The sequence below is a fragment of the Bos indicus x Bos taurus genome, chromosome 5 (assembly GCF_003369695.1).
Source record: "Bos indicus x Bos taurus breed Angus x Brahman F1 hybrid chromosome 5, Bos_hybrid_MaternalHap_v2.0, whole genome shotgun sequence".
NCBI lineage: Eukaryota > Metazoa > Chordata > Mammalia > Artiodactyla > Bovidae > Bos > Bos indicus x Bos taurus.
In genome coordinates this window covers 111,013,191-111,038,384 of record NC_040080.1, presented here as the reverse complement: position 1 = coordinate 111,038,384, position 25,194 = coordinate 111,013,191, and the positions used below count along the sequence as shown (strand labels likewise).

Below are 25,194 nucleotides of genomic sequence, written 5' to 3'. Positions count from 1 at the left end.
ATAAAAAATATTTGAGGCTTCATGTAGGCATTTTCCCCTTACATGGTAGAACTAGAGACTAATACACATTTAGATTAGAATTTTAATCTGTACAGAAATGTGAAATGCAGGATGTTTTTAGCAACACTGCACTACAGTAAGTAGCATGATACTACTGTTACACTGACCTACCTATAAATGACTTAAAAGCACCATTGAAGTGTACTATTAATAAGAAGAAGTTGTATGTTACTAATGTTTTACATTTCTTACAGCTTTTTAAAAAACAACTAGTCACTTAAAAGGCACTTCCCAGGTGGCACAGTGGTAAAGAATCCGCCTGCCAATGCAGGAGATGCAGGTTCAATCCCTGGGTAGGGAAGATCCTCTGGAGTAGGAAATGGCAATCCATTTCATTATTCTTGCCTGGAAAAATTCCATGGGCAGCAGAGCCTGGCGGGCTATAGTCCATGGGATTGCAAAGAGTCAGACATATTTGAGCGACTGAGCACACAGTCACTTAAAACATATCTCAAGTTTTACAGTATTTTCTGTACAACTCGTCTGGTACAACTGATAAAATTATAAACTCAGACATACTTGACCAAACCACTCCATGCTCAAGTCCAAGATATGTTAACCATCAGATTTAAGTCTATTTCTATATAACTTATATTCAAGTTAAGATTCTAAAGCAGACCAACACTCCTCAGCTTATTGCTTACTGGCCAGATTTGAAAACTGTTTTTATTAGATTATACATTTTGTAGCTAAATATTATTTCACAGTGACTCTGGTACCAAATTTCATTGCTTAACAACCAAATGTTCCTCAAATCAGACAGACTACATTAGTGTCAGCAGAGATTGGGAGGGGTGGCAGCCTGCTTCTCAAGTGTATTCAAAACTGATATGTAGGAGATGGGAGTTTAAAGCCATCTTTACACCCTGACAAAAAGACAAAACTGAAATATTAGAAGGGAAAAAAAATTCAACACCTATAGTGCAGTGACATTTACTCCTTAGAAGGAAAGTTATGACCAACCTAGATAGCATATTCAAAAGCAGAGACATTACTTTGCCAACAAAGCTTCGTCTAGTCAAGGCTATGGTTTTTCCTGTGGTCATGTATGGATTTGAGAGTTGGACTGTGAAGAAGGCTGAGCGCTGAAGAATTGATGCTTTTGAACTGTGGTGTTGAAGACTCTCAAGAGTCTCCTTGGACTGCAAGGAGATCCAACCAGTCCATTCTGAAGGAGATCAGCCCTGGGATTTCTTTGGAAGGAATGATGCTAAAGCTGAAACTCCAGTACTTTGGCCACCTCATGAGAAGAGTTGACTCACTGGAAAAGACTCTGATGCTGGGAGGGATTGGGGGCAGGAGGAGAAGGGGATGACAGAGGATGAGATGGCTGCATGGTATCACTGACTCAATGGACGTGAGTCTGGGTGAACTCCGGGAGTTGGTGATGGACAGGGAGGCCTGGTGTGCTGCAATTCATGGGGTCGCAGAGTCGGACACGACTGAGCAACAGAACTGAACAGTCCCTTACAATTTTGAGGAGGAAAATGCTTGACGCTTCTATGTATTAATACACAATTCTATACAAATATAACTATAAGCCTCTGTATTTCAGGGACCACAAAGACTTCTGAGCAAACAGTGATAACAATTACTATAACTGTTAAAAAGTTGACAATTTTAGTCTAAATGTAGGGGCGGGGGAGAAGAAACACTTTCAGTATCACTGAAACTGCTTATAAAAAATACAAATGTTAAGATTATACTGGTCTTTAAAGTTTCAAAGACGATGTAATTAGACCTTCAATAACTCCAAAGTCTATTATACTACTGATTTAAAATATACTTTTCCTAAAATAATCTTCCTTGCAATGGGATGGTTTATATTACAAAAGGAAAGGAGAAAGATCTATGTAGAGCTTAGAAAATGTTGGCAAAGCAAATTGGTTTATGTAAGTTTAAATAAAACATTCTGCTTCATTCAAGCTTACAATGCTCAATAAGGAAATCCCACAAACTTTGTCTTTACAGGTGCAATGGGAGATCACAACTTGTAAAGTATGAACAAATATAAAAGCAAATGTGAAATAAGATTAGACAAATACAGGCCCAGTAGAATATAGTAAAATAATACTCAAGTTATTCAAATTTATTTGAGCCCCCGATAAGACTATGGTATACCACGTTAACTGACTTTCAGGAGTAAATTAAAATACCTATACTGGTATACACAATGTATTGATACTAAAGATACAAAGTTGAAGATGAATGAAGAATGGAACATCTATAAGGTATAACTGATAAAATAACTTAAAAATGAAAATAAGAAAACCGAACATAATGTACATACAGCGGGGGAACTTGGCCTGGTATAAGAAATCAGAGCCTGAGCACAACGACGAGAGGTGGACAATGCAGGAAAGGGAAGTCAGGATATCAGGCCTGAGGAGAGGTCAGAAAGGGAGCCCCATGAAGGGATACTGAGCGCCCCAAACAGAGTGTGAGGGCATGATGGTCATCCACGGAGGAGGGTGGCCCAAAATGGGGGTTTTGCCCATAAGGGTAAAGAAGGTATTCCCCCGAAGAGGCGGCCTGGCATGGAGAATTCACAGCCTGTGCAGGGTGTGGAGAGGATCTCTGTAGGGAATGAGCAGGGGAGATGTGCTAGAGCCACAATAAATAGGATGAAGAGAGCATCCACAGAGTGGTAGCCTGGCCTGAATGGGTGAAAACCCAGTCAGGTTGATAAGGCACCCCAGGGAGGAGTAATCCAGCATGAGGTCTCAGTCTGCGCAGGGCAAAGAAAGACCTGAGGGAAGAGCAGCCCTCATGGGACGGCAGGAGCCAAGCAGGTGGCAGGGGATCCACAGGGGGAGTGACCTGCTATGAGGAGTCAGAACCAAGCAGGGAAAGAGGGTATCTGCAGCCTCACAAGGGAATGGCCAAGCCTGAAGAAAGTGAAGAGTGTTCATGCAGAAGGCAAAGCCAATGTGTGACGTCAGAACCCATTTGCGGTGAGGAAAGCATCAGCGTGAGGAAGGAGTGACAATGGGAGAGAGGTTACATACAGGGGAACTGAATAAATAAGAAAACATATTAAGAATAATGTGAAACAGGTTACCCAATGTCAGAAAAGGGAGTTACAAATACTAGACTAAGCCTTGCGATATCAGATTACAATTGGCCATACTGGTATAAATTAGTTTTAATATCTGCATAAATAGATGTAGCTAGCTAGACAGCTAAGTAAGCAGCAAACAGATATGCATACGTATGTATGCGCATATAGACACACAAAGTAGGTCTGTACATAGAGCGGGACTAGGAACGGTGACACCTCAACAACATGAACACAACTACAGCCCAGACCTTGGCTTCATACTATCATTTTCAATAAAAGGAATCAGGGCTCCTTAGAGACACAGCTGCTTTCAAGGCTGGAGTAAGAAAGCTCCAGATGAGTCTGCAATACCTTATTACACCAGAAAACAAAGAAGTATTCTAAGAAAGACGGAGATGCAGCAAACGATACAAAAGGTTACAGGGGCTCCCACTGGCCAAATCTGGGATACTGTGAATATTAAAATAAACAAACAGTGATGCTGTGGTAGAGCAAACTCAGGGAGATAGTGAAAGACAGGGAAGCCTGGTGTGCTGCAGTTCATGGGGCTGCAAGGAGTCAGATACGACTTAGCAACTGAACAACAAGGTAGACTAATGACCCTCAAAGATGTTCACATCTTAATTTCTAAAACCTTCCAACATATTAGGTTACACAGCAAAGGGAAATTAAGGTAGCTAATCAATGACCTTAAATAGGGAGATTGTACTGCGTTATCTAATGGGCCCATTGTAATCACAATGGTCACTCAAAGTGGAAGAAAGGGGCAGAAAGTCAGAGGGAAATAGAGCAAAGCAGAAAAGTCACAATTTTGACTTTGAAGAAGGAAGAGGGACAAGGAATTCAGGTAGCTGCTAAGAGCTGGAAGAGGCAAGGAAATGGATTCTCTCCTATAGCATCCAAAAAGGAATGCAGTCCTGATTTTACCCTTTGATTTCCATCCACAGTTTTACCAGTCCAATGAGACTGCCAACTAAAAACACTGTAAGTTGATAAACTTGTGTTGTTTTAAGATACCAAATTTGTGGCGTTTTAAGATACCAAATTTGTGGCAATCAAGCTAATACAAATGGGTAAAACCCATCAGATAAAATGGCGAGTAGTGAGTTGATACAGATATACAGACATAAATAGATGACAAATGGGTGCAGAGAATAGAGAGTTTGATGGAGACAAAGTCATCTACATGGCTCAGAGGACTTAGCCACAAAGCACTTATTAAGCAGCAGCAGGGAAGCCTGGCAAACACTACCTTAATCACATGACCAAAGTGATCAGCAGCAGCAACGGAACACATTAAAACAATGTGTCACCTGATGGACTACACACTGAGAAAAACACGGCGTCAGTTCTGTGATATACACAACATGAATCTCATCAGAAGTAAATAGTAGATAACCCAAACTGAAGGTCGTTTGACAAAAATAAATGACCTATAATCTTAAAAAGTGTTAAGATTAAGAAAGCTAAAGAAAGATGGATCAAACTAGAAACTAAGGAGATACAGCAACTAAACAGAATATGTGATTCTGAACTAGACCCTTTGCTATAATTTAGGAAATGATTGGGACAATTGGTGAAACTTGATGGTATCTGAAGGAACTAGATGGTAAAAAAATGTGTCAATGTCAATTTTAATTTTCTATCTTGAAGAGCTATGTTGCAGTTATGCAGGAGATCTTCATTGCAGAAAACACACAGGGAAGTATTGGGGGTAATAAGGCATCAAGTTAGCAACTTAGTCTCAAACATTTTAAGGGGAAAAAAATTCTCTACACAGTACTTGTAACTTTTCAGTTAGCCTGAGAATGTTTTAAAAGGAAAATCAATAAATGAATCAAAGAAAGAAGTAAAATAAAATTCATAAATGCCCTCTCATAAAATGCTATTGATTACATAAACTGATAAACTTTTCTTTATAAGTAATTTAGGCAATATGTTGAGAAATTTTTAGTCTTAAATATGAATTATAGGGAATTCCCTGGGGGTCCCTTGTGATTCAGCTGGTAAAGAATCCACCTGCAATGCGGGAGACCTGGGTTCAATCCCTGGGTTGGGAAGATCCCCTGGAGAAGGGAAGGGCTACCCACTGCAATATTCTGGCCTGGAGAATTCCAGGGACTGTATAGTCCATGGTGTTGCAGAGTTGGACACGACTGAGCAAGTTCCACTTTCACTGGTGGTCCAGTAATTAGGATTTTGTGCTTCCACTGCAAGAAGAACCAGTTCAATCCCTGGTGGGGAACTAAAATCCCGCAAGTCATGAGGGATAGCTAATAAATAATTTTTAAAAATTGTTATGACCTTTGACCCAATAAGTTTATCTCTGGTAATCTGGCCAAAGAAAATAATTCAAAACAAGTTCAATTTACACAGATATTACTTTCAGTAGTACTTATAATAGCAAAAATGTTTAACCACTGAGGCATCCTATTAATGGGAAATTTGTGTCAACTACTATTCACATTAAAAAAAAATTCTATGCCAGTGAAAATAATATATAAAGAGATTTGAATAACATGAAAAAAATGTTCATGCTCTAACACCTACAAAGAGAATTTTGGCAATATCATCAAAATTACAAACATGTATTCCTTTTCACTCAGAGATTCCAGTGCTAGGGTTTTATCCTACTGATTTATACACACATATACAAAAGACTGTAAGTTGCTTACATATTGAAAGGTTTTTACCACTACATTGTTTGTAGCATCAAAAACGTACATGTTTCAACTAAATGATCAAGTCAGAAAAATTATGATACATCTATAAAACAGAATATTCTGTGGTTACAAAAAAAGATAATAAGGAAGCTCTTTATGTACTATCGCAGAAGTCTCTCCACAATATTAAATGAAAAGAACAAGCTGCAAGAGTGCACCTAAAATTAGGAATATGTATATTATACACACACACTGCCTTGAGAAGAATGTACAAGAAAAGAAAGCACTGCTGCTGCTGCTGCTGCTGCTGCTGCTAAGTCACTTCAGTCGTGTCCGACTCTGTGCAACCCCAGAGACAGCAGCCCACCAGGCTCCCCCGTCCCTGGGATTCTCCAGGCAAGAACACTGGAGTGGGTTGCCAGTTCCTTCTCCAAAAGAAAGCACTAGTCGCCTCCAAAGAAGGTAACCAGGTAGGTGAGAGAGACTTTTTACTATTTTTTTCCTTTCTATGCTTTTTGCATTTTTTAGCATGTGACATATGTTTCCTTTTAAATTAATTAAGCCTAATGTTTAAAATTTAATAAACAATTTAAAAAATACAAAAAGAAAGGTACTTTCCTATCTTTCATATTTTCCATTGATCCTGTATTATTTAATCAGAGATTTAATATATTACTTTAAAAACTGACAGGATTAGGCATGACTACCTAGGGAAAAACATGGTTAAAATGTGTAAAATCATAGGTAAAAATGAAAGAAAAAAATTTAAAGGCTCATATTTTATTACTACTATTCCATATTACTTGAAAAAAGCCAAACAGAAACTTAAAATACTCTAACCTTTCATAAAGCATACTATTACCCCAAATCCATGTTCCCATTTCATTCTTCATTTCAAAAAATCTGTTTCACTGAATGGCGAAGATTCACATGTGCCCTGTGTGCTCAGCTGTGCGGGACTCTTGGTGACCCCATGGACTGTAGCCTGCCAGGCTCTTCTGCCCATGGGATTTCCCAGGTAAGAATCCTAGAATGGGTTGCCATTTCCTCCTCCAGGGGATCTTCCTGACCCAGGGATGGAACCTGTGTCTCTTGTGTCTCCTGCACTGTAGGTGGATTCTTGACAACTGTGCTACCACATAGACAATGCTAAGAAACAAAGTCTTTCTCTCTGGTCTGTTTAAAAAAAAAAAGAAAGAAAGCCTTAAAACAACCAATGGAGACTTCCTTGGTGGTCCAGTGGTTAAGAATCTGCCTGCCAATACAGGCAACATGGGTTCAATCCCTGGTCCAGGAAGATTCCACAGGCTGCAGGGCAACCAAGTCCATTCACCACAACTACTGAGCCTGAGCACCCCAGGCCAGTGCTCTACATCAAGAGAAGCCTCCACAATGCGAAGCCCCTGCCCCGCAACTAGAGAGGAGCCTCCACTTGCCACCACTCGAGAAAGCCCTCATGCAGCCATGGAGACCCAGCGCAGCCATAAATACATAATACGTATTTTTAAATGCCAGTGTTTTCTTTCTATTTACTATTTTTGAAGTTGGAATTATAAATAAAATCTATCCTGTCTTAGAGTAACAGAATATGAGTTTAGGTAGGAACTCGGAGAGAGGCCAGCTATGTAGACAGAAGAGTTCTTGTTCCCATTCCCACTTCAGTGTGGCAGTCTGGAATCCACGGGAGACTCTCTGCTTCTCTTTCATCCTAAGCACACAGCCTGAAAAATAGATACTTAAAACCACGATCACCAGTGAGTCACATCCTAATTGCTAATGAAACAAATGAAAATGAGAGAAATGAAGGGTAGATCTAGGAAGAGACTAGTAAAGCTATAGGAAAGAAGTTAAACTGCAAGAGGCCAGATCAGTTGACACTTCTCCGTATCTGGGTTTAAACCTGGGAATAACCTAAACACTAAGCTCCCCAGCTTCGAAAGGGTAAGGACTTCATTCAACAGAAATAAATCAGCTCTCTTTCCAAAAGTTGTTGCCTGATGTTAAGTGACATGATCAAGAACTGAAACCAGGTCTAGATTCTTAATCTAAATGCTATACTGTCTCTATCCTAACAAAGTAAGCCTATTTCTTGACCTGGAATATGTACAGGTTTCATTTCAACTTTGTTGTGATACACAAAGGATACAAAGATAGTTTAATGTAATAGGGTACTACTTCTCCTAGTAGTAGCAACTGCAATACAGGGGAACAGACAAACCCGTGTTACTCTACCATTCACCACCTCAAAATCTGCCTCGAAGAGAAGAGGAAAGAGAAATTTTGCATTCATATCCAAACCACTTCAAAACATTTTGCCTCTCTCAGTTAAATGCCTTCTATTATAACCCTGCAAGTTAACAGACAACCTTATATTTCATCTTTTTTCATCAATAAAACAGGGAGATGCATGTACTGCTTGGAAACCCCCTTTTAAAGTGGTATCATAATAAAATGCATTAAAAAAAAAATAAAACGCTGAAAAGACAACATAGCAGCTTAACATCTCAAAATATCGCCAAATTAATTTAAGATTAAATATATACAGATCATTCCCAAATGACAGTTTGCATGGAATGATTCTGCAGAGCAATCTGCTTTAAACTGAGGTACTCCAATGCCAACATCTTCCAATTCTCTGTGCCACAAGAAGCCAAGATAACAGCTAATTAGAAACTGACCTAAATTTTCTTTTAAAAAGTATTTTATAACTACACAGAAACACTGAAGTATCTGGAAATTCACAATACTACATATTGTGTTTTATTATGTTTAAACATTTCACTTAGTAGAAACTTGTTATTCAACTCTACTTGCTATGTAATTCTAAAGCAAATATCAGCTGAGAACAGAACTGTCTGCTAAACCTTACTTAAGAGCAAAAGAGCTAATTACTTTTCCTGGTTATTTTCACAATGGATACTGTTTAAACCTGCTTGGTTAATCAGTAAATATTCATTGATCAGGATCTAAGGACCAAATACTGCTTACATCAAAAGGTATTTAGACATAAGGAAAATACATAGTTAAATTCATTTAAAGTACTTCAGGGGAGCTGATGCAATTAAAATAAAATTGGAAAAATTATTACCAGTAACTTAAAAAAACTATTGTTAAAATAGCTAGTGACAGTCTAGAATTTCTAAATACTCACTTGTAGCAGGTAAGAACTTCCTGGATCTAACAAGCTTACAGCCTCATTTTGCATTGTGTTCTGTTGTGTAATCGCATCTTCTCGTTTCCGCTCTTTCTGCCCAGCTTCGTCATCTTCATATTCATCTAAGCACTGAAAGAAAGAATAGTTTTCATTTTATCTCTATATAATATTAATAAAATGTTTTTATTAAAAGTACGTAAGATAAATTTGATAGCAAATAGAAATATGGAGCATTCAGAAACTACACAATAAAAGTGTTCCTTTCAACAACAGGTGCATTTAATTCCTATAAACTAAATTATCCACTTAAAACCCAAACCTCCACATTCACACCTCTGTCAACATCTTTTCTTGAGGCTCTAACCACTAGTGACAGGGTTTGCTTAAAGCCAGGGTTCATTTATTCTGTATCACTCTATCTTCAAGTACATAGACTGTGTATCTTAAAGCACTTTTTGGAGGGTAATAACAGACACACAGAAGGCAATGGCACCCCATTCCCGTACTCTTGCCTAGAAAATCCTGTAGACAGAGGAGCCTGGTAGATTGTGGTCCATGGGGTCGCTAAGAGTCAGACATGACTGAGCGACTTCACTTTCCCTTTTCACTTTCATGCATTGGAGAAGGAAATGGCAACCCACTCCAGTGTTCTTGCCTGGAGAATCCCAGGGATGGGGGAGCCTGGTGGGCTGCCATCTATGGGGTCGCACAGAGTCAGACATGACTGAAGCAACTTAGCAGCAGCAGCAGACACACCACACAGACACAGAATGCAGAATCTAATGGGAAGATGTGTACGCACATGTGTGTATGTGCATAGATAACTCAATGATAGTGGCCCTTTTTCTACCTTAGTAGTACCTATGAGTATTTTCACTTCAAGAGTAAATCTCCAACAAAAGACTCTGTAGAACTTGTAACTTAAAAAATGAGTTTAATTTGGAATTGCAAATACAGAAAAAAGAATTTCAGATGATGGGAAGAGCATATGAAAAAGCTTGCATGAAAAAGGACTGTTTAAAAAATTGAAAGCAACACCTGCATTACCTACCTCCAGGCTTCGTACATGGCGGGAAAAAACCCACAAACAGAAAACAAAACTCTATCCATTACACCCAATGTGAAATGGTGGTCATCTAATCCTTGTAACTGAACACATTCTTAACCAATACAGTGCCTTTGTGTGTTCTATAAGAGACAAAAAATAAATAATCTCTCTGCAGGCACTCTGAGATATACCAATGGCAGGACAGCAGGAAAGGCAATAGGATTTACATATTGTGCACAAAGAAAAACTGAAGCCACCGTGCAAAGCAAGGGTCACTGGAGCTTACAGTACAGGAGAACACAGAAAATCAGCGGCACGTTCACAGACACAGGGGCCACACGGCGGGCATGGAAGAAGCATCTGCTGAGACGCGGTCTTACATCAAGATGTTATGGAGAGAAAGCTGGGGGAAGGAATGGAAGGGATGAATTAAAAAAACAGGTAGGTTGAGATTCCAGAAAATGCTCAGGGGCCCTCCTGTAATGCAGCTAACTGTGTACAGGTGTCACCTGGCCCTCATCTCCTCAATCTGTGGGAACTGGGGCTTAGGTAACTGGTACAAGAAATATGATAAGATTGTGGCTGCTGCTATTGCTGTAACAAACTGTTCTTGACTCTGACCCAGGAGACTAGTGTCTTCTACCAGGATCCATGAACCCATAGGAGGCTAACTTGTTAGCCTGTGAGAGGCTAAGATCTCAGATCCTTTAAAGTTCTTGACAGAGGCGAGTAATGGAAAGGCATATGCTCTGTTCACAAAGAAATACAGATAATAAATAGCCTTAGAAGTCTGCACTTTTCATTACGTAACATGGAAAGATGTTCTAGTGATACAATTCCCTGGAATATAAATAAAGCATGATCAAGGCTGACTTGGGGCAGGAACTTGTACCAGCAATTCAGAGTTCTGATTAATAGGGACAGGGACCAAAAGTGGAAAGACTAGTTAAACAACACAGTAGGCAATGTGGTCCTATGAAAAATGATATATTCGGAATTCCCTGTCGATCCAGTGGTTAAGACTCAGTGCTTTCACTTCTGGGGCCCACATTCAATCCCTGGTTGGGGAACTAAGATCCCACGAGCCATGCAGCAGGGGCAAAAAAAAAAAAAAAAAAAGATATATCTGAGGTTGGAGACAGACTCAATAAAAGAAATCTAGTAAAGGGTACCAAAGTTTAAGAAATTAATATTGATTAGAAGAAGAATCTCTCTTAGGACTTTTAAAAAGACTTCTTCAAACCAACAGATAAATGTGTTTTTTTTTTTTCTCCCACCATGTTGCTGCAAATGGCATTCTTTTGTTCTTTTTTATGACTGTAGTATTCCACTGGGAGTGGACTTGATGGGTGTCGTATTCCACTGTGCATACACCCTGCATCTTCTCTCTTGATTCGTCTGTTGGTGGGCATTTACTTTGTTTCCATGTGTTGGCTATTGTAAATAGGGCTCCTGTGAACATAGGGGTGCATGTATCTTTCCGAATTATAGTTTTGTCTGGATATATGCCCAGGAGTAGGATTGCTGGAGCATACGGTAATTCTATTTTTAGCTTACTGAGGAACTTCCATACTGTTTTCTATAGTGGCTGCACCAACTTACATACATGATGATAAATTTTCATCATTTCAAGTGTATGAAGACTTATGATGCTAGAAAAGAGAAAGGAGTACAGGACAAGAGGTCAACAGAGGCTTCCCAGGGGGTGCTAGTGGTAAATAACCCACCTGCCAATGCAGGTGATGCAAGAGACACGGGTTCAATCCCTGGGTCAGGAAGATCCCTGGAGAAGGAAATGGCAACCCACTCCAGTACTCTTGCCTGGAAAATTCCACGGACAGAGGAGCCTGGCAGGTTACAGTTTATGGGGTTGCAAAGAGTTGGACACAACTAAGTAACGAACACTTTCACTTCACAAAGAAAGAAATGTTAGTGGAGGTATTAAAATGAGTTCTATGTTAGATTAAAAAATTATAAGAATTTGGAATTTGGAATCTGAGAGACCAAGATTCAAATTCCAGGTTGGTCACTTAAAATAGTAATAGCGTCTACTAGTAACTGAGTATCATCTAGGTGCGTCGACTGCTGTTAAACACTGACAGCTAGTACTTCAAACACAAGTAATTTTCACAAAAAGTACAGGAGGTATGTACTACTTTATATAAGAAGAATGTGAGGATGAGAATTAAGTAAGAGGCTGAAGGACACAAAGTTGTTGAGGGGTGCAGTAAGAACTCCAGCCCAAGCCATTTAAAGACAAACCACAAACTCAATTTTCCAACTACCACATATAACCTATTTATCACTCATGAAATCCATTTACTGCACCATAACCCAGAGTTCAAACGAAGAAAAAAGAAAATATCAGTGAGCACTTTTCAGTGGAATTCTGGTTTCATATTATTTGTGAGGGTCTTAGGTCACCTTGCAGAACACAAAATTACTGGAAGTTACAGGACAAATGGAGTAGCTAAGAGCTAACTGTTGTTATAGCTGGATAATAGTTATATAAAGATTCATCTACTCTGTAGTTCTGTATATGTTAAGATTTTTACTTTTTTTTTTTTTTTTCATTTTAAAGGGACTTCTAGAAATTCTATCAGGTCTCATTTCCATGTTTATTTCAGTCACTGACAGCAGACCAAACTTCCCCAGGTCTCACCCCAACACTGGCAGACTCTTCTTTCCATACTGCCCGGTACATTCCTTAATCTGACCCAGTCCTTTGTCCCTCCTCTCCCTTCTAAATCATCCTTCAGTGCCCTCTGGAATTCCTCCTGATTAACATTTTGCTTTTCTCAGCTACAGAATGAAACTTAGTTGGCTCCTTGAAAAAGACCTTTCTCCAGTAAGTTTCACTCAACTTGAAGCTATTTGTTTTTGAAGTTCTTTCATATCTTTGGGCCTGGTGAAAGGATTCCCTATTGTTTGACTGTTTCTCTGGCCAATGATTCTTATTCAGTCAATACCACTCCCTAAGAAGCAAGCAATTTTGTGGAGGAATTTCTGCTCATGTTGATAATTTTAAAATATATATTACTTGTTTATGGATCAGAAGCATGAAATGGATATCTTGCATAATTTAAAAATGTATAATTTGAAAAATTAGTCCCTCTAAGAAAGAACTGACTCACATTCCATCCAAACGTAGACTGTAATACTGAACAGCCATGCAGAAGAAAAATCTATTTGTAATTTAGTCAGTTCAGTTACTCAGCCATGTCCAACTCTCTGCGACCTCATGGACTGCAGCACGCCAGGCCTCCCTGTCCATCACCAGCTCCCAGAGTTTACTCAAACTCATGTCCATTGAGTCGGTGATGCCATCCAACCATCTCATCCTCTGTCGTCCGTTCTCCACCCGCCTTCAGTCTTTCCCAGCCTCAGGGTCTTTTCCAATGAGTCAGCTTTTCACATCAGGTGGCCAAACTTTTGGAGTTTCAGCTTCAGCATCAGTCCTTCCAATGAATGCTCAGGACTGATTTCCTTTAGGATGGACTGGTTGGATCTCCTTGCAGTCCAGGGGACTCTAAAGAGTTTTCTCCAACACCACAGTTCAAAAGTATCAATTCTTTGGTGCTCAGCTTTCTTTATAGTCCAGCTCTCACATCCATATATGACTACTGGAAAAACCACAGCTTTGAGACTTAGACGAACTTTTGCTGGCAAAGTAATGTCTATGCTTTTTAATATGCTGCCTAGGTTGGTCATTCTTCCAAGGAGCGTTTTTTAATTTCATGGCTGCAGTCACCATCTGCAGTGATCTTGGAGCACAAAAATTACCTGAGCCGAAACACGTTTTATGGGGGTGGGGGGAGGGTGTTGGGGGTAGAGGTTTCAGGATTTTAAATTACATGCGGATTTTTTCCCCAAAAGATAACTAACCTTTAAAAGCAGAGAATAAGATATTTCATTTTTGTTAATAATAATTTTTTTAAGTTGCTCAACATTTTGGAAAATGTCACTGGCAGCAAAGCTATTTGTGGTATTTGACTCACTAATAAAACACATTTTTATCAGTCCAAAAAAAGGTTTTTAAAATATCAAACATTTAGTAAGTTCAAAGACCAAAATAACTAAAGAAGACCCATTTCACAATAGCTTTTCACTACCAATTTTAAAAAGGAGATTCCCACAGAACTCAAGAATCCAGAAAAAAGCAACCAACGTATCATTTGCCTACTTTAAACACAACATGTATTAACTTATTTTTTCTTTCTTCACAATAACCTTTTTAAATGCTTTTAGTATATGGAGAGGGGCTTCCATGGCAACACTAATGGTAAAGAACCTGCTGACCAATGGGGGAGACAGAAGAGATGCAGGTTCGATCCCTGGGTCAGCAGGATCTCCTGGAGGAGCACATGGCAATCTACTCCAGTATTCTTGCTTGGAGAATCCCAGGGACAGAGGAGCCTGGAGGTTACAGTCCATACGGTCTCAAGCGTCTGACATGACTGAAGCGACTTGGCGTGCTTACATATATGGAGAAGAGATATATTCAGCAGAGCTTTGTACTTACATCAGTTAGAATTCTTGGACAGTAAAGGTATACCTAAGCACAACAATCATCACTCAGAGCTATTATTTTTCTGAAACTACGCACATTCAACTAAAGAAAGTACAATTTTTAAAAATGTCATATGCATTAAAAATTATTTAATTTTTAATACAATAAATGCCTAAGCCAAGTTTTGACACTTCCATAATTAGAATAAATTGTGTGGTCTACTATGTAGTTTTTGGAAAACCTAGTTAGAGACTGGAGAAGGCAATGGCGACCCACTCCAGTACTCTTGCCTGGAAAATCCCACGGACAGAGGAGCCTGGTAGGTTGCAGTCCCTGGGGTCGCTGAGTTGGACACGACTGAGTGACTTCACTTTCACTTTTCACTTTCATGCCTGGAGAAGGAAATGGCAACCCACTCCAGTGTTCTTGCCTGGAGAATCCCAGGGACAGGGGAGCCTGGTGGGCTGCCGTCTATGGGGTCGTGCAGAGTCGGACACGACTAAATCGACTTAGCAGCAGCAGCAGCTACAGACTGCTTCACATTCCTTTTTCTTATTTATTCCCTATCATAAGTGAGGAGTCTTACAAATGAATCGAGCAATTCATTCACCTCCAAACACTAGTTCATAAAATCGATTTAAAAATATTAGTTCCCTTAATTTTCAGAATCCCGCCCCAAAACGTAATACCATATTTTTCTTTCCAAATGCCTCAGTCTCTGTGATCTATGCACATCTGATCCTAATATAAGGAATCCATACAAATTCTTCACGTGTTCTAGTTTTTCAGTAAATTTTTGCACAATTACTTCTCTATAAGATGCTAAGACTAGGGAATAGCAGTACATTTTCATCATATGAATCAGAACAAGGAACATAATTACAACAGAACTAAACACCCAAGTAAGCTTAATTGTATCAATGTACCATAAATCATACAAATGTGGCTCTAAAAGCATGCTCATTTCCCTTCACATTTAGAAGAAAATCAATTAAGCAATCTAAGCAAAGCTTTTGGAAAAAAGAAATAACTACACAGCTCCAGGGGAGGGGAAAAAATTCTGTATTTGGGATCACACAATTATAAACCACGAATTTGGATAAGTGACTGTGTTCCCCAAAATGAAAGTTACTATGTCCAGGAACGGTATTAGGAGAGTTTAAAGACAGATTCCACTTGCTTTCTTCAGACAGACCATGCCAATCCTGCCAGCACCACTGCCGCTTTATCTGCCTCCCTCTTGGTAATACACTTTTTTCCATCCTCCATTAGTCCTGTATCTAGCATGTACTACTCTGTCATCACTCAACCTCTTCCTAGCTTTTCCTAGCCTTCCCACTCTGCTCCTAAGTCAAGAAATGGTTAACAAAAGAACCTTTACAGCACAGCAAAAAGAATACGGAAATAAGATCAAATTAATATAAGCATTTTTATGTAAAACGAACTAAGCAAAATAAACAACTGTGGTTCTCACATTAGGTAGCTGAAAAAGGTCACATCTATCTATAATACAATGACTGTAAACTGCTACAAACATGCACGTGCACACGTAGACACACACACACACACACACACACATACACACACACACACATACACAGCCTCAAGCCAGAAAAAGTGGGGTAAATTAAAATGTATAAATTTTCAAGACTAATCATGAAACATCCTGATTAACTTTGTAAACTAGCAACCAATTTCATCTATCACACTGAATCAGTTATGCTGTCTAACAACTTGGTAACATACAACATAAATACTTTGAGTTCATGCATTTAAAAGCTGAATTTGCACCATTAGACTAAAAAAGCAATCTTACTTGTAAAGAACCTAAAAATATAATACTCTAAAAAACAGAAAATGAAAACAGAATTTCATTTTCCACAGTTTTAAAGTACCTTGCCCACCAACAGATTCTACACTGATACTATCAGACATGACTCAGGCAAGGACAATTCAACCATACTACCTCCTGCTGGGATCCCATCAGATCTCAGGGCTCAGCAGTTTCAAGGTCTTTGAAGAGCAACAACATTCATGATTAGAGAGGCAGCACTCTCATTTTCAGCAAACTCAACAAATAATAATAACAGCCTAAAAACTACAGTTACTTTTTAAACAGAAAATGACATTTTTTTTCTAATTACAAAATTAATGTACATTATAAGAAACTTTAAAATAGAGAAAAGAAAATAAAAATCACCCTTTATTTTAAAATAAACAACCATCATCACTTTGATACAGATCACTCTACTAGAACTTTTTTCTTTTTTAAACCCATAAATCTATAATTGTAGGCATCTTGTTTTGAGACTTAGTCATATCATGTGTGCATGCTAAGTCGCTTCAGTCATATCCAACTCTGCAACCCCACAGACCATAGCCTGCCAGCCTCCTCTGTCCAAGGAATTTCCCCAAGAAGAATACTGGAGTGGGATGCCATGACCTCCTCCAGGGGATCTTCCTGACCCGGGGATCTTCCTGACCCAGGCGTCTCCTGAGTTGGCAGCGGTATCTTTACCACTAGAGCCACCTGGGAATCCACCTCTTCATTTTCACAAAAATGTTAGTAGCTACAGAGTATGATATTAGATTATGAACACAGCATGATTTATTTAATCAGATCTGTGTGGTGGGACATACAAGCTAAATAGCCTTTCAAATAAATTTGTGTGCCCATCTCTAATTTTTATAGCTCTTTAAACATGCTGCCAAATTTTCCTGCAAGAATATTAAGGTTGTCTCACTGGCCTTCCCAGGTGGCCCAGTGGTAAAGAATCCCCTGCCAATGCTGGAGATGCTAGAGACAAGGGTTTGATCCCTGGGTCAGGAAGATCTAATGGAGTAGAAAATGGCCACCCACTTTAGTATTCTTGCCTGGAAAATTCCATGGACAGAGGAACTGGGCAGACTACAGTCCATGGGGTCACAAAGAGTTGGACACAACTGAACACACCGTTATTAAGATTGTTTTAACTCTCGCCGAACGTATTAGACAAATAATGGCTTCACTGAATCCCAGTTAGCAGGATGAACTTCTGTTCTCTTTTTAGTGGCTTTATGTAGTTCTTTACATATTTTCACTTTTTGTTACTGACACCCTCTCTCAATTTTTATTCTGGTTTATTCATTTCTTTAGTATTTCCAAAAGCTCTTCATATAATAAAATGGTAATCCTTGTCTAGCATATTGTCAATTTATTGTTCTAGCTCACCTTTTAATTGTTTAAGTTTTCCTTCTGGGATTTTCTTCCTGTGGTTTTATGTTAATAAAATGTTTTTCCCACTTTAAGACCTAGTAAACACATACTTTAATTTTTACCATCTCATTTTTAAACTTTTTCATCTCATATTTAATTTCTTGTACAGTGAGTCTGGATTCTAATAATTTTTTTTATAAGCAAGTGTTCTAGTCACAGACATGGATAACCCCCTCCTGCACTGGCAGGAGGCTGTATGAGTAACAGTTCTAGGTTCACCCTCTGGGGCTCTAAGCAATCCCTAACTCTGCACCACCAATTCAAAATGGCATCTTTGTATTTCTATATATGGCTATGTTTTAGCTTTCTATTATGTTCTACTGATCAATTTATGATAATGCCCAAATCACATTATTTTTATCATTAAAAGTTAATAGGATTAAGGGTTTCCCTGGTGGCTCAGACAGTAAAGAATCAAAGCTGGAGACCCAGGTTTGATCACTGGGTGGGGAAGATCCCCTAGAGAAGGAAATGGCCACCCACTCCAGTATTCTTGCCTGGGAAATCCCATGGACAAGAAGAGCCTGGCAGACTGCAGTCCCTGGGGTTGCAAAGAGTTGGACACGACTGAGTGACTAACACACACACACACTGTCTCTAGCAGTTTCCCTTCAATAGTATTCATTCTCAAAACTGGCCATTTCCAGACAGCAAATTCTCCTGGTAGAATAATTATTTCAATACATTTGAATTAATGTATAAATTATTTGGAGAAACCAAACAACATTAATTAGCTGTGTGATCTTATAAAATGGGAGCACTACAGGGCTGTGCAATGAGTTAGAACTAAGGAAATGAAAGTAGATAAGAATTGTGGACAGACGGCAAACAGCAGTGGGATCTGAATGAACTGAACCTGAAAAGCAGTAAGCAGTGGTAACACGACAACTTTTGGATTTCTAGTTCATGGTATCATTCTGGCACACAGATAATTTAGAAAGAGAAGAAATGATGAGAAGTTTGGTGTGGAGCATCTAAAATATTTGTAGCATATGTAAGAGGAAAGGAAGGACCAAGGGAGAAGTCAAAGGCTAAACCTTTTCTAAAAAGCGCAAGGGGAGGCTCTCAAGATGGCTCAAACGCAGATAAGTAAGACAATACAGGCAAATAAATATTAAAACAGTTCTGACTGAGGGTTCTCTAGCTTCTCTGAGAAGTAACTGTGTTTACCTGCTGACAAACATGGGTAAAAGTTAAGGACGAGGTAGTGGGATATAGGCTTCAAAGTTTAAAATACGTTCAGTTCAGTGGCTCAGTCACGTTCGACTCTTTGCGACCCCATGAATCACAGCACACCAGGCCTCACTGTCCATCACCAACTCCCGGAGTCCACCAAAACCCATGTCCATTGAGGCGGTGATGCCATCCAACATCTCACCCTCTCTCGTCCCCTTCTCCTCCTGCCCTCAATCTTTCCCAGCATCACGGTCTTTTCCAATGAGTCAGCTCTTCGCATCAGGTGGCCAAAGTACTGGAGTTTCAGCTTCAACATCAGTCCTTCCAATGAACACCCAGGACTGATCTCTTTTTTGCAGGAAAATATGAAACTGAGTTAAAAATACGTAAAGGATTTCCAGACAAGTACTGAGGGTCCAGCTCAGAAGGAAAACCCTAAGACTTCAAAAATGGCATCAATCTGTCATATCAGTTCAGTTTAGTTCAGTGGCTCAGTCGTGTCTGACTCTTTGCAACCCCATGAATTGCAGCATGCCAGGCCTCCCTGTCCATCACCATCTCCCGGAGTTCACTCAAACTCATGTCCATCAAGTCAGTGATGCCATCCAGCCATCTCATCCTCTGCCATCCCCTTCTCTTGTGCCCTCAATCCCTCCCAACATCAGAGTCTTTTCCAGTGAGTCAACTCTTCGCATGAGGTGGCCAAAGTACTGGAGTTTCAGCTTTGGCATCATTCCTTCCAAAGAACACCCAGCACTGTTCTCCTTTAGAATGGACTGGGTGGATCTCCTTGCAGTCCAAGGGACTCTCAAGAGTCTTCTCCAACACCACAGTTCAAAAGCATCAATTCTTCGGTGCTCAGCTTTCTTTATAGTCCAACTCTCACATCCATACATGACCACAGGAAAAACCATAGCCTTGACTAGATGGACCTTTGTTGGCAAAGTAATGTCTCTGCTTTTGAATATGCTATCTAGGGTGGTCGTAACTTTCCTTCCAAGGAGTAAGTGTCTTTTAATTTCATGGCTGCAGTCACAATCTGCAGTGATTTTGGAGCCCCCCAAAATAAAGTCTGACATTGTTTCCACTGTTTCCCCATCTATTTCACATGAAGTGATGGGACCAGATGCCATGATCTTATAGTTTTCTGAATGTTGAGCTTTAAGTCAACTTTTTCACTCTCCACTTTCACTTTCATCAAGAGGCTTTTGAGTTCTTCTTCACTTTCTGCCATAAGGGTGGTGTCATCTGCATATCTGAGGTGATTGATATTTCTCCTGGCAATCTTGATTCCAGCTTGTGCTTCTTCCAGTCCAGCGTTTCTCATGACATACTCTGCATAGAAGTTAAATAAGCAGGGTGACAATATACAGCCTTGACGAACTCCTTTTCCTATTTGGAACCTGTCTGTTGTTCCATGTCCAGTTCTAACTGTTGCTTCCTGACCTGCATACAGATTTCTTCAGAGGCAGGTCAGGTGGTCTGGTATTCCCAACTCTTTCAGAATTTCCCACAGTTTATTGTGATCCACACAGTCAAAGGCTCTGGCATAGTCAATAAAGCAGAAATAGATGTTTTTCTGGAACTCTCTTGCTTTTTCCATGATCCAGAGGATGTTGGCAATTTGATCTCTGGTTCCTCTGCCTTTTCTAAAACCAGCTTGAACATCTGGAGTTCACGGTTCATGTATTGCTGAAGCCTGGCTTGGAGAATTTCGAGCATTACTTTACTAGTGTGTGAGATGAGTGCAACTGTGCGGTAGTTTGAGCATTCTTTGGCATTGCCTTTCTTTGGGATTGGAATGAAAACTGACCTTTTCCAGTCCTGTGGCCACTGCTGAGTTTTCCAAATTTTCTGGCATATTGAGTGCAGCACTTTCACAGCATCATCTTTCAGGATTTGAAATAACTCAACTGGAATTCCATCACCCCCACTAGCTTTGTTTGTAGTGATGTTTTCTAAGGCCCACTTGACTTCACTTTCCAGGATGTCTGGCTCTAGGTGAGTGATCACACCATCATCATTATCTTGGTTGTGAAGATCTTTTTTGTACAGTTCTTCTGTGTATTTTTGCCACCTCTTCTTAATATCTTCTGTTTCTGTTAGGTATTTCTGTCCATACTATTTCTGTCCTTTATCGAGCCCATCTTTTCATGAAATGTTCCCTTGGTATCTCTAATTTTCTTGAAGAGATCTCTAGTCTTTCCCATTGTGTTGTTTTCCTCTATTTCTTTGCATTGATCGCTGAGGAAGACTTTCTTATCTTTCCTTGCTACTCTAGAATTCTGCATTCAGATGCTTATATCTTTCCTTTTCTCCTTTGCTTTTCGTGTCTCTTCTTTTCACAGATCAGCTGTTACTAATTTAAAGCTCATCACTGCTGCAAGTCCAATTCTACTGTATAAACTTAATTCATAAATATTTTCAGGAAGTTGTCTAATTTTTGGAATGAGTGAGGAGGAGGGTCTCTGCATATCCTTTAGCTGTTCAAACAGGTAACTCAGAAGCAAGTCTTATCCAACACATTATTTGTGCAATTATACTTGAACATAACAACTTTATTAATATCATCTTCTATCAATATCTGACATTCTCCCACTGGATTTTTTAAGTTACCAAACTTAGTAAGAAAGACTCCAGAATCATACTAGTTTTAGGTGAAAATTCTTTCTACAATCTTTATACTATACACTTTCTTTTATTAACTACAACCCAAGTCTCAACATAACTGCATTTGTTTTAATGATTAGTAATTCCAAGTACTAGGCTTTGGTATTTACACCACAAAAATTCCTCAACATGAGTCACACAAACAATGCTAGGAAAACAAACTAGGCAGTAAAATAAGGAGAGAGACTATCTTCAAAAGGAACTACAAAAAGAGAGACAAATACGTAAAGTATATTCTATCTTAAAAGTATCAACGATGGTTCTTAGTAAGTTTAGTGCTGAGGCTGGAAAAACAAACATCACGCTCTTAAAGCTCAGTAGTTCAAAAGCTATTGATTATACTCCCAGAGAAGCAATGAGTAATCAAAGAAAACACACAATGCAAAATACCTATATTTAGCTTTCAATAGATATACACCTTGTCTAAGATTTTCAGCTCACAACATACTTGGTTTAAATGAAAATAAAAATAGTGAAACCTGTGAACATTTCTTCTTCTTTTTTTATTTTAGAGATACATGTGAACATTTAGAGTATCCTGGTGGCTCAGATGATAAAGAATCTGCCTGCAATGAGGAGACCTGAGTTCAATCCCTGGGTTGGGAAGATCCCATGGAGAAGGGGATGGCAACCCACTCCTCTATTCTTGCCTGGAGAATCCCATGGACAGAGGAGCCTGGCAGGCTACAGTCCATGGGGTCCCTAAGAGTCAGACAATGACTAAGCGACTAACACTTTCACACTTTGAACATTTGATTGACGCTTATATTTTAAAAGTAATGTCACTTATGTCAATGCCATAATTTCTCTCTTTTTTTTTTTTAATTAAAAATCACTTTATTTCTGAAACCCTAGCTAGGGAGTAATTGGCTATGTGTATAAACAAGTTTTAGCAAAGGGTAGAAAGATGGAGATACTCAGCCTAGATGAAATTAGCTAAAGATCCAGGTGGCATATTTATGAACATGTCTTGTTTAACATGGGCTTCCCTGGTAGTGTTGGTGGTAAAGAATCCACCTGCCAATGCAAAAGACATGGGTTCATGTCTTTTTCCTACTCCAATAGTCTTGCCTGGAGAATTCCATGGACAGAGGAGCCTGGGATGTGCTACACTCCATGGGGTTGCAAAGACTTGGACACAACTGAGCACACAGCACACCCGTTTAATATACTCGAAAATATACGGTACAGCTTATTAGAGGTTCCAAATTTCTGTACTGGGATTCCCAGGTGGTTCAGTAGTAAAGAATTCACCTGCCAATGCAGGAGATGCAACAGACCCGGGTTCGATCCCTAAGTTGGGAAAATACCCTGGAGGAGGAAATGACAAGCCATTCCAGTATTCTTGCTTGGGAAATACGATGGACAGAGGAGCCTGGCAGGCTACAAACGGAGGGGTTGCAAAATGTTGGGCGCGACTGAGCACATTATCTGACTTAAGCACTCCAGTATTCACAACCTTTCCTCAGCTACATCCAATGATGCATGCGAGGCCATATGACCACTCTTCAACTTCCTGGACGTTTGGGCAATAATATATTTAATTAGTCTATGCTTCGGTTTTTTTAATCTTAATATGGGGATGACAATAATTATGTCCCATAAAATTTTAAGGATTAAAGGAAATAGGTTCACAAAAAGCTAAAAATTAGTGATGCACAAAGCAACATTACAACTTAGTAAATGTTTTATTATCATTATAACAACTCCCATCAGAGAACACTCAGATGTACAAGTAAACAAGCTGATAATAGCTAACTTTTATTGGAAATTTACAATGTACTAGGCACTATTTTAATACTTTATTTGGATTATTACATTTAATCCTCACAGGTACGTACTAGTACAGATTCCTTTGCTCAATGCTGTTTCAACTGGAATCGCTTTCTCCCTTCTCTTCTGTGTTAATCCAACCACAAGCATGGTAGGTGCTTTGTATTTACCAAATGAAACCTTGTCTAATTATTTCAAATGTAAAACATCAGATTATAAATTCTTAATTCCTTAATTTTTAACTCATTCTAGTTCTTGATTATATACACTATATATATATAGCTCTGGTGCCTTTTATGTTGGAAATTCTGCCTACTTAATTAAGTCTCAAAGTTTCCAAACTGCAGAGACCTCATCCAGTATTATTTCTGGATCTTTCAGCTTCTTGTCAGTAACACCTATATAATGGGAACATAATGAATATACATGCAAATTCCCTAAAATCTTTCCAAAGACTGTCCTACGGCTTCCCTGATGGCTCAGTGGTAAAGAAAGTATCTATCAAAGCAGGGGAGGCGAGTTTGATCCCTAGGTTGGGAAGATCCTCTGGCAAAGGAAATGGTAAACCACACCAGTATCCTTGCCTGGGAAATCCTATGGACGGAGGAGCCTGCTGGGCTACAGTCCATGGGGTAGTCCAACTCACGGAAGAGTTGGACTCAACTTAGCTACTAAACAACAAGAAAACTGGCCTATAAAATTTTTCAACAATTTTAACAGCATATTTATTCATTTTTATTCAAAAACATTCCTTCTGCTTAAAAATACATTTTGAAAAATCTGTAATCAGTTTGAAGTAACTTCTGATAATCACAGTCAATTTCATTACAGATTCTAACGAGAAACAGGATTTTCAAAACCTCGCTGTATACAGAATACTGTGAGAAACACTATGTAAATTCAGTAAAGACGCATTTCTTCAGCAATGAACAAGCAACACTTTCCTCTTACATAATGAATATGGATCATTCTCAGCGTCAAATCCCTTCTCTTGAAGAATGAAAACTAGTGATTAATAAATTCAGAGGACCCAAAACTAAAATGACTCTAAAAGGACTATCGGCAGAAGCCCTGAAACTTTTAAAATAAGTTATCTTACTAGCTTTTGTGAGTATGGGTATTTATAAAAACACTCAGAATTTCCTATAGTCAAACCACCTGTTGAAGTTTCAGGGGGCAGGGAGAAAAAAGATTATTCAATAGAACAGAAGGCAATCTAACACACGATGAGATTTCCCCAATGAAATTTGCTTCTCTGAGAATTCAGAAATGGAAAAACACAATGAAGAATAATTTGTATACATATTTGAACAAAAAAGAATGATAGAACCGAATCCTCTGAAAATGAACAATTGTCCTGGAATCCTCTTTTCTGCTTATAGAAACAAAGCCACCAAACACCTTCTCTGTTTCCTTTGGCCAGAATTTCCACCAATGGTCAGTACTATTAAAAAGTAACTAAATAAGGAAAGGTTATAGGAAAAGGGATCCTAGAGAAGAATATGGGGAGAGTTATAATTATGGTACAGGGTCCACATGTACAGCTAAAGCTCTGTACAGGTCCTACAAAGACAATGTAGCTTTTTGATGTGGCATCTATAAATCTCATTTTCAGTCCTCTCTCTCCTTCAGGAGCATTTGTCTAGCCCCATTAAGAAGCTTTACATTTCTGTTTAAATTTCCTTGTCAAACTACCGCTCAATTGCACTCATCTCACATGCTAGGAAAGTAACGCTCAAAATTCTCCAAGCCAGGCTTCAGCAATATGTGAACCGTGAATTTCCTGATGTTCAAGCTGGTTTTAGAAAAGGCAGAGGAACCAG

General features: G+C 39.1%; 1 protein-coding gene across 1 annotated transcript in view; it reads right to left on the bottom strand.

Annotated features, from left to right (window-relative positions):
* The window catches only part of PAWR (pro-apoptotic WT1 regulator), a 128,080-nt gene that overhangs the window by 37,693 nt on the left and 65,193 nt on the right, over positions 1-25,194 (bottom strand). Inside the window, 1 exon segment of the mRNA XM_027543293.1 lies at positions 8,936-9,067. Coding sequence (XP_027399094.1) covers positions 8,936-9,067 — 132 coding nt within the window.